Source organism: Serinus canaria, unplaced genomic scaffold (genome assembly GCF_022539315.1).
Source record: "Serinus canaria isolate serCan28SL12 unplaced genomic scaffold, serCan2020 HiC_scaffold_183, whole genome shotgun sequence".
In the NCBI taxonomy this organism is placed as follows: domain Eukaryota; kingdom Metazoa; phylum Chordata; class Aves; order Passeriformes; family Fringillidae; genus Serinus; species Serinus canaria.
In genome coordinates, this window is record NW_026108297.1 from 1 (window position 1) to 10,326 (window position 10,326).

Here is a 10,326-nt window from a genome sequence, read left to right on the forward strand (position 1 = left end):
ACTCCCAAAACCACCCCCAAAATACCCCAAAAAGGTCCCAAAACCACCTCTAAAATACCCCAAAAAAAGATCCCAAAACCACCCCCAAAATACCCCAAAAAATACCCAAAACCAGTCCCAGGCAAACCCCAAAATACCCCAAAAATTGCCCTCAAGGACCCAAAAATTACCCCCAAAAGTGCCCCCAGGAACACCCCAAAACCACCCCAAAAAAATCCCCCCAAAACACCCCAAAATACCCCAAAAATGCCCCCTAAAACACCCCAAAAATAATCCAAAAATACCCCAAAAATGCCCCAGAATACCCCAAAAACCACCCTAAAAATAATCCAAAAATACCCTAAAAATATCCCCAAAACACCCCAAAAACCACCCTAAAATAGCCCAAAACACCCCAAAAATACCCCAAAAATAATCCAAAAAATATCCCCAAAATACCCCAAAAACCACCCTAAAAATACCCCAAAACCACCCTAAAATAGCCCCAAAATGACCCCCCAAAAAATACCCAAAAACCAGTCCCAGATAAACCCCAAAATACCCCAAATAACGCCCCAAAAAACTTTCAAAAAAAAACCCAAGAACACTCCAAAAATATCTAAAAATTCCCCTAAATCCACCCCCTAAATACCCAAAAAAAACCCCAAAACCAGTCCCAGATAACCCCCAAAACACGCCCAAAAATTGCCCCAAAACCACCCCCAAAATACCCCAAAAAAGGTCCCAAAACCACCCCCAAAATACCCCAAAACCAGTCCCAAAACCACCCCAAAAACCACCCCAAAACCACCCCAAAAATACCAAAAAAAAATCACCCCAAACCCACCCCAAAAATACCCAAAAAATCCACCCCAAATCCACCCCAAATCCACCCCAAAACCACCCCAAAAATACAAAAAAAGACCCTAAAAATTCCCCAAAACCACCCGCAAAAAAATGGAAACCAAATCCCCAGAAACAGCCTCAAAACAACCCCCAAAAACCACCCCAAAAATACCCAAAAACCACCCCAAAAATTCCCAAAAACCACCCCAAAACCACCCCAAAAAATCCCCAAAACCACTCAAAACCACCCCAAAAAATACCCCAAAAAATGCCCAAAATAAACCCCAAAAATCCCCCAAAACCCCTCACCCAAATGATCCCAAAATCCCCCAAAACCGCCCCAAAATTGCCCTCAAGGACCCAAAAATTACCCCCAAAAGTGCCCCCAGGAACACCCCAAAAACCACCCCAAAAAATCCCCCCAAAACACCCCAAAATGCCCCAAAAATGCCCCCTAAAACACCCCAAAAATAATCCAAAAATACCCCAAAAATGCCCCAGAATACCCCAAAAACCACCTAAAAAAATCCAAAAATGCCCTAAAAAGATCCCCAAAATACCCCAAAAACCACCCTAAAATAGCCCCAAACACCCCAAAAATACCCCAAAAATAATCCAAAAAATATCCCCAAAATACCCCAAAAACCACCCAAAATACCCCAAAAAAACACCCTTAAAATAACCCCAAAATACCCCAAAAAATACCCAAAAACCAGTCCCAGATAAACCCCAAAATACCCCAAATAATGCCCCAAAAAAACTTTCAAAAAAACCCAAGAACACTCCAAAAATACCTAAAAAATTCCCCTAAATCCACCCCCTAAATACCCCAAAAAAACCCCAAAACCAGTCCCAGATAAAGCCCCAAAATACCCCAAAAATAACCCCAAAACCACCCCCAAAATACCGCAAAAAAGGTCCCCAAACCACCCCCAAAATACCCCAAAAAAGGTCCCCAAACCACCCCCAAAATACCGCAAAAAAGGTCCCCAAACCACCCCCAAAATACCCCAAAAAACGCCCCAAAACCACCCCCAAAATACCCCAAAAAAACCCCAAAACCAGTCCCAGGTAAACCCCAAAATACCCCATAAAACGCCCCAAAAATGCCCCCAAAATTCCCCCTAAAAACCCCAAACCCAACCCCAGAAAACAGCCGAAAGACCCCAAAAATGCCCCCAAAATAACCCCAAAATACCCCAAAAAAACACCCTTAAAATAACCCCAAAATACCCCAAAAAATACCCAAAACCAGTCCCAGATAGAGCCCCAAAACGCCCCAAAAAACTCCCAAAACCACCCCCAAAATACCCCAAAAAAGGTCCCAAAACCACCTCTAAAATACCCCAAAAAAAGGTCCCAAAACCACCCCCAAAATACCCCCAAAAATACCCAAAACCAGTCCCAGGCAAACCCCAAAATACCCCAAAAATTGCCCTCAAGGACCCAAAAATTACCCCCAAAAGTGCCCCCAGGAACACCCCAAAAACCACCCCAAAAAATCCCCCCAAAACACCCCAAAATGCCCCAAAAATGCCCCCTAAAAACACCCAAAAATAATCCAAAAATATCCCCAAAATACCCCAAAAACCACCCTAAAACTACCCCAAAAATCCCCCAAAAAACCGTCCTGGAATGATCCCAAAATCCCCCAAAAATCCCCCAAAAATGGCTCCCCAATACCCCCCAAAACCCCCAAAATACCCAAAATACCCCAGAAATCCCCGTACTGGTTTAACTGGTCCATACTGGTCCATACTGGTCCATAATGGTCCATACTGGTCCATACTGGTTTATACTGGTCCGTACTGGTCCATACTGGTTTATACTGGTCCATACTGGTCCATACTGGTCCATACTGGTCCATACTGGTCCTACTGGTCCATACTGGTCCATACTGGTCCATACTGGTCCATACTGGTCCATACTGGTCCATACCGGTCCATACTGGTTTATACTGGTCCATACTGGTCCATACTGGTCCATACTGGTCCAGGTCCATACTGGTCCATACCGGTCCATACTGGTCCATACTGGTTTATACTGGTCCATACTGGTCCATACTGGTCCATACTGGTTTATACTGGTCCATACTGGTTTATACTGGTTTATACTGGTCCATACTGGTCCATACTGGTCCATACTGGTCCATACTGGTCCATACCGGTCCATACTGGTCCATACTGGTCCATACTGGTCCATACTGGTCCATACTGGTCCATACCGGTCCATACTGGTCCATACCGGTCCATACTGGTCCATACCGGTCCATACTGGTCCATACTGGTCCATACTGGTCCATACTGGTCCATACTGGTCCATACTGGTCCATACTGGTCCATACTGGTGTATACTGGTCCATACCGGTCCGTACTGGTCCATACTGGTTTATACTGGTCCATACTGGTTTCAGGCTGCCTGCTGACCCTGGCCCTGCTGTTGGCGGCTCTGGAGCCTCGGGGCCGAGCCCGGGAGATCCGGGAGCACCTGGAGAACCTGCAGGTAACTGGTTTGTACTGGTTTATACTGGTTTGGACTGGTTTGGACTGGTTTGGACTGGTTTATACTGGTTTGGACTGGTTTGGACTGGTTTGGACTGGTTTGGACTGTGAGGGGTTCGGGGCTCAATGGGAAAGGGTTTGGGGGTCACTGGTTTGTACTGGTTTATACTGGGAGGGGTTTGGGGCCACTGGGAGCCTCTTTGGGGGCAGTTTTGGGGTTACTGGTTTATACTGGTTTGTACTGGTTTTTACTGGTTTGTACTGGGAGGGGTTTGGGGGCTTTTAGAAGGGAGTTGTGGGGTTACTGGTCCATACTGGTTTATACTGGTTTGGGATGGTTTATACTGGTTTATACTGGTTTATACTGGTTTATACTGGGAGGGGATCAGGGATAAAGGGGAAAGGGTTTGGGGGTTACTGGTTTGTACTGGTTTATACTGGTCTGTACTGGTTTATACTGGTCTGTACTGGTTTATACTGGGAGGGGTTTGGGGGGTCTTGGGAAGCAATGGGAGGGATTTTGGGGGCTTACTGGTTTGTACTGGTCCATACTGGTCCATACTGGTCCATACTGGTCCATGTCAATCTGTACTGGTCCATACTGGTCCACACTGGTCCATACTGGTCCATACCGGTCCATACTGGTCCATACCGGTTCTGTACTGGTCCATACTGGTCCATACTGGTCCATACTGGTCCATACTGGTTTATACTGGTCCATACTGGTCCATACTGGTTTATACTGGTTTGTACTGGTCCGTACTGGTTTATACTGGTTTATACTGGTTTATACTGGTTTATACTGGTCCATACCGGTCCATACTGGTCCATACTGGTCCGTACTGGTTTGTACTGGTTGCAGGTCGCTGACCCCCTGCGCTCCGGGTTCGTGGCCGATGTTCGCCGTCGCTTCGAGGCCGCGCTGGCCGTGCTGGGAGCGGGGGAGGGGCTGAGCCTGAGCCACAAGGTAACTGGTTTGTACTGGTTTGTACTGGTTTGTACTGGTTTGGGGTCTGGGGTTACTGGTTTGGACTGGGAGGGGACTGGGATGAACTGGGAGGGGACTGGGATGAACTGGGAGGGAGTTGAAGGGTTAAAAATGAGGGGAAAAGGGGGAAAATTGGGATTGGGATTTTTTAATACTGGTTTGTACTGGTTTGTACTGGTTTGTACTGGTTTGTACTGGGATGGGAACTGGGGGTTACTGGTTTGGACTGGGAGGGGACTGGGATGAACTGGGAGGGAACTGGGATGAACTGGGAGGGAGTTAAAGGGTTAAAAATGGGGGGAAAATGGGGAAAATTGGGATATTTTTCATACTGGTTTGTACTGGTTTGTTCTGGTTTGGGGGTGGGGGGTTACTGGTTTCTACTGGTTTGTACTGGGAGGGGACTGGGGGTTACTGGTTTGGACTGGTTTGGACTGGGAGGGGATTTGGGGGTGCTGGGAGGGGGTGAAAGGGTCAAAAATGGGGAAAATTGGGATTTTTTTATACTGGTTTGTACTGGTTTGTACTGGTTTGTACTGGTTTGGGTGGGGGTTACTGGTTTGGACTGGGAGGGAGTGTGGGGGTCACTGGTTTATACTGGTTTGTACTGGTTTGTACTGGGACGGTGCTCGGGATGCTCTGGGGGTTACTGGGAGGGAGTTTGGGGTTACTGGTTTGTACTGGTTTCTACTGGTTTCTACTGGTCCATACTGGTCTGTACTGGTTTATACTGGTTTATACTGGTCTGTACTGGTTTAGGATGGTTCATAGGGGTTTATACTGGTTTGTACTGGTTCATACTGGTCCATACTGGTTTATACTGGTTTATAGGGGTTTATACTGGTCCATACTGGTTTATACTGGTCCATACTGGTTTATACTGGTTTATACTGGTTTGTACTGGTTTAGGGCCTGACCTCGGTGCCGTTACTGGAGCGTTTGGCCGCGCTCACCCTGCTGGAGCTGGGTTATACTGGTTTATACTGGTTTGGGAGGTTTATACTGGTTTATACTGGTTTATATGATCCATACTGGTTTATACTGGTTTATACTGGTTTATACTGGTTTGTACTGGTTTACTGGTTTACTGGTTAGGGCCTGACTCGGTGCCGTTACTGGGCGTTTGGCCGCGCTCACCCTGCTGGAGCTGGGTTATACTGGTTTATACTGGTTTGGGGAGGTTTATACTGGTTTATAGTGGTTTATATGATCCATACTGGTCCATACTGGTCCATACTGGTTTATACTGGTTTGTACTGGTTTATACTGGTTTGTACTGGTTTATACTGGTTTGTACTGGTTTAGGGCCTGACCTCGGTGCCGTTACTGGAGCGTTTGGCCGCGCTCACCCTGCTGGAGCTGGGTTATACTGGTTTATACTGGTTTGGGGAGGTTTATACTGGTTTATACTGGTTTATACTGGTCCATACTGGTTTATACTGGTCCATACTGGTTTATACTGGTTTGTACTGGTTTAGGGCCTGACCTCGGTGCCGTTGCTGGAGCGTTTGGCCGCCCTGACCCGCCTGGATCTGACTGGGAACGAGCTGCGGGCGCTGCCGGCGGCGCTGGGGGCGCTGCGGAGGCTGAGGGTGAGAAACCAGTATAAACCAGTATAAACCAGTATAAACCAGTAACGCCATTAACCCCTCCCAGCGACACCAGTTACACCAGTAACCCATCCCAGTTACACCAGTAACCCATCCCAGTGCTCCCAGTAACACAGGAAGCCCCTCCCAGTTCCCTCCCAGTATAAACCAGTGCCCTCCCAGTCCCTCCCAGTCCCTCCCAGTCCCTCCCAGTTCCCTCCCAGTTTGATCCCAGTCCCTCCCAGTCCCTCCCAGATCTCCCAGTATGGCCCAATGACCCTCCCAGTTCAAACCAGTAACTCCCAGTTCATCCCAGTTTGATCCCAGTCCCTCCCAGTATAACCCAGTAACCCCCCCCAGTTCCTCCCAGTCCCTCCCAGTCCCTCCCAGTTCAAACCAGTACCCCCCAGTTCCCTCCCAGTCCCCCCCATGTCCCTCCCAGTCCTCCCAGTCCATCCAGTCCCCTCCCAGTCCCTCCATCCCCCCAGTCCCCTCCCAGTCCCCCCCAGTCCCCCCCCAGTCCCTCCCCATCCCGTCCCAGTTTGATTCCCAGTCCCTCCCGTCCCTCCCAGTAAGCCCAGTTTTGGCAGGAACGGGATCTCTCCGATAACCACGTGACCGAAGTGGGCGTGGCCCCGCCCCTCCCCGCCTGCGGCTGCTGCGGCTGGACCGGAACCGTACGGACTGGTTTATTACTGGTTTATACTGGTTTATACTGGAGGCGCTGGGAGCTACTGGTTTAAACTGGAGGGTCACTGGGCCCTACTGGGAGACACTGGGAGGAACTGGGGATACTGGGAGGGTTTTGGTTTATACTGGGAGGGAACTGGGCCATAACTGGTTTTATACTGGGAGGGCACTGGAGGTGTCTACTGGGCCATACTGGTTTATACTGGAGGGGTCTGTGGGTTACTTGGCCATACTGGTTTATACTGGGAGGACACTGGGGTTACTGGGCCATACTGGTTTATACTGGGAGGGGACTGGGGGCACTGGGCCATACGGGTTTATACTGGGAGGGACTGGGAGGGCACTGGGCCATACTGGTCCATACTGGGAGGGCACCGGGGGTTACGGGCCATACTGTTTTACTGGAGGGCACTGGGGGGTTACTGGGCCACTACTGGTCCATACTGGGAGGGTCTGGGAGGGGCACTGGGCCATACTGGTTTATACGGGAGGACTGGGAGGGCATGGGCCATACTGGTCCCATACGGAGGGCACCGGGGGGTTACTGGGCCATACTGGTTTATACTGGGAGGGCACCGGGGGGGTTACTGGGCAATACTGGTCCATACTGGGCGGGTATTTCCCCCACTGGGGGGCGTGGTCTGACCAGGCCCCGCCCCCCAGCCATTGGCCACGCCCCCGCTCTGGCCCCATTGGCTGCCTGGCCCCGCCTTGCCCAGCTGGGATTGGCTGAGACCCCGCTGGGCTCCGCCCCCGGAGGGCCCCGCCCACCTGGCCGAGCTTCCTCCCTGGCGTTGACATCACCTTCAGCTGGATTGGCTGCTGCTGCTGGCCACGCCCCCCTCCCGGTGTGGCCACGCCCCCTCTTGCCACGAACACTTCCGGGTTCGGCCCCGCCCCTTTCCGGCGTTCAATAAAGTCTGTCCCAGTTCAAACCAGTTCGTCCCAGTTCCCTCCCAGTCTGATTCCCAGTCCCTCCCAGTCCATCCCAGTCCATCCCAGTCCAATCCCGTTCCCTCCCAGTGCCCTCCCAGTCCCCTCCCAGTTGTCCCAGTTCCTCCCAGTCCATCCCAGTATACCCCAGTTCCATTCAATCCCTTCCCAGTTCCCTCCCAGTATAAACCAGTGCCCTCCCAGTCCCCTCCATCCCCTCCCAGTGCCCTCCCAATCCCTCCCAGTGCCCTCCCAGTCCTCCCAGTCCCTCCAGTTCCCTCCCAGTCCCCCCCAGTCCCTCCCAGTTCCCTCCCAGTCCCATCCCAGTCCCCTCCCAGTCCCTCCAGTCCCCCCCAGTCCCCTCCCAGTCCCCCCCAGTCCCCTCCCAGTCCCCCCCAGTCCCCTCCCAGTCCCTCCCAGTCCCTCCCAGTAAGCCCAGTTTGCAGGAACTGGATCTCTCCGATAACCACGTGACCGAAGTGGGCGTGGCCCCGCCCCTCCCCCGCCTGCGGCTGCTGCGGCTGGACCGGAACCGTACGGACTGGTTTATACTGGTTTATACTGGTTTATACTGGGAGGGCACTGGGAGCTACTGGTTTAAACTGGGAGGGTCACTGGGCCATACTGGGAGGCACTGGGAGGGAACTGGGGGATACTGGGAGGGTTTGGTTTATACTGGGAGGGAACTGGGCCATACTGGTTTATACTGGGAGGGCACTGGGAGGTTACTGGGCCATACTGGTTTATACTGGAGGGTTGGGGTTACTGGGCCATACTGGTTTATACTGGGGGGACACTGGGGTTACTGGGCCATACGGTTATACTGGAGGGACTGGAGGGCACTGGGCCATACTGGTTTATACTGGGAGGGACTGGGAGGGAACTGGGCCATACTGGTTTATACTGGGAGGGCACCGGGGGGTTACTGGGCCATACTGGTTTATACTGGGAGGGCACTGGGGGGTTACTGGGCCATACTGGTCCATACTGGGAGGGTCTGGGAGGGCACTGGGCCATACTGGTTTATACTGGGAGGGACTGGGAGGGCACTGGGCCATACTGGTTTATACTGGGAGGGCACCGGGGGGGTTACTGGGCCATACTGGTTTATACTGGGAGGGCACCGGGGGGGTTACTGGGCCATACTGGTCCATACTGGGCGGGTATTTCCCCCACTGGGGGGCGTGGTCTGACCAGGCCCCGCCCCCCAGCCATTGGCCACGCCCCCGCTCTGGCCCCATTGGCTGCCTGGCCCCGCCTTGCCCAGCTGGGATTGGCTGAGACCCCGCTGGGCTCCGCCCCCGGAGGCCCCGCCCACCTGGCCGAGCTCCTCCCTGGCGTTGACGTCACCTTCAGCTGATTGGCTGCTGCTGCTGGCCACGCCCCCCTCCCGGTGTGGCCACGCCCCCTCTTGCCACGAACACTTCCGGGTTCGGCCCCGCCCCTTTCCCGGCGTTCAATAAAGTCATGTCCCAGTTCAAACCAGTTCGTCCCAGTTCCCTCCCAGTCTGATCCCAGTCCCTCCCAGTCCCTCCCAGTCCCTCCCAGTCCATCCCGTTCCCTCCCAGTGCCCTCCCAGTCCCCTCCCAGTTTGTCCCAGTTCCCTCCCAGTCCATCCCAGTATACCCCAGTTCCATTCAATCCCTTCCCAGGTCCCTCCCAGTATAAACCAGTCCCTCCCAGTCCCATCCAATCCCCTCCCAGTGCCCTCCCAATCCCTCCCAGTCCCTTCCAGTTCCTTCCCAGTCCCTCCCAGTCCCTCCCAGTGCCCTCCCAGTGCCCTCCCAGTGCCCTCCCAGTCCCTCCCAGTCCCTCCCAGTGCCCTCCCAGTCCCTCCCAGTCCCTCCCAGTCCCATTCAATCCCATCCCAGTCTCTTCCCAGTCCCTCCCAGTCCCTCCCAGTTGCCTCATCCCAGCCCCAGACCTCGCCCCGGTTGCGCCACCGCGGGCAGGGCAGGGGTGGGGGAGGGGCGGGGGTGACCCCGCGGGTTTTTTTTTGGGGGGGGGGGGGGGTCGGGATGGGGGAGGGGCAGCGGCCGGACCTGTCCGGGGGGGGGGGGAGGGGCGGGGAGTGGAGGATGTGTCACTGCCAAATAGTGATCTATAGCCCAGCCCTAGGGCGAGGCCTTGCCAAATATTGACCCGAGCCCTGCCCTGGTTGGGGGGGGGGGGGAGTAGTTGCCAAATAGTGACTCAGGTGTTGCCAAATAGTGAGCCCGGGGGCACTGCCACATTGTGAGCCATTGAATCACCCCTGTAGGAACCCCTCTGCCAAATAGTGAGCCAAGCCCCTCCCCCCCCATATTGAGCCAAAGAACCCCCTGCCACATAGTGAGCCATTCATTCACCCCATAGGGACCCCCCTGCCACAAAGTGAGCCAAAGAACCCCCTGCCACATAGTGAGCCATTCGTTCAGCCCATAGGGACCCCCCTGCCACAAAGTGAGCCGCAGAACTCCTGCCACATAGTGAGCCATTCGTTCAGCCCATAGGGACCCCCCTGCCACAAAGTGAGCCCGAACTCCCCCGCCACATTATGAGCCATTCATTCACCCTATAGGGACCCCTCTGCCAAATAATGAGCCAAAGCCCCCTCCTCATATTGAGCCACAGAACCCCTGCCACATTGTGAGCCATTGTTTTGCCCTATAGGGACCCCTCTGCCAAATACTGAGCCAAAGCCCCCTCCCCATATTGAGCCATAGAACTCCTGCCACATTGTGAGCCATTCATTCACCCTATAGAGATCCCCTTGCCAAATTCTGCGCCGCGACCCCTCCCCATATTGAGTCATAGGACC

The 10,326-nt window shown here is 53.4% G+C and overlaps 1 protein-coding gene and 1 long non-coding RNA gene across 9 annotated transcripts; one reads left to right on the top strand and one right to left on the bottom strand.

The window, feature by feature from the left end:
- Nucleotides 1–2,394: 2,394 nt before the first annotated feature.
- Nucleotides 2,395–9,008, top strand: LOC127061183 (uncharacterized). 7 transcript variants are annotated; one of them, XR_007780645.1, is made up of 7 exons: nt 2,395–2,686; nt 2,822–3,327; nt 4,189–4,293; nt 5,620–5,706; nt 5,793–5,906; nt 7,947–8,060; nt 8,738–8,879. XR_007780645.1 is itself a non-coding variant. In XM_050987720.1 (7 exons), exons 1-7 carry the CDS (start codon nt 2,461–2,463, stop codon nt 8,884–8,886), a joined length of 1,311 nt encoding a protein of 436 aa, XP_050843677.1. In that variant the 5' UTR covers nt 2,395–2,460; the 3' UTR covers nt 8,887–9,008. The 7 variants fall into 7 exon arrangements, 6 of the variants coding, with proteins under 6 accessions (XP_050843677.1, XP_050843676.1, XP_050843681.1 ...); XM_050987720.1 differs by having other exon boundaries at nt 7,937–8,060; nt 8,738–9,008; XM_050987719.1 differs by lacking the exon at nt 5,620–5,706 and adding an exon at nt 5,224–5,348 and having other exon boundaries at nt 2,395–2,626; nt 5,707–5,906; nt 8,738–9,008.
- Nucleotides 4,293–5,768, bottom strand: LOC127061184 (uncharacterized). 2 transcript variants are annotated; one of them, XR_007780646.1, is made up of 3 exons: nt 5,628–5,768; nt 4,522–5,231; nt 4,293–4,339 (listed from the first exon to the last, which is right to left on the bottom strand). It is a non-coding gene; the product is annotated as an uncharacterized LOC127061184 (long non-coding RNA). The 2 variants fall into 2 exon arrangements; XR_007780647.1 differs by having other exon boundaries at nt 4,302–4,520; nt 4,699–5,231.
- Nucleotides 9,009–10,326: the final 1,318 nt, after the last annotated feature.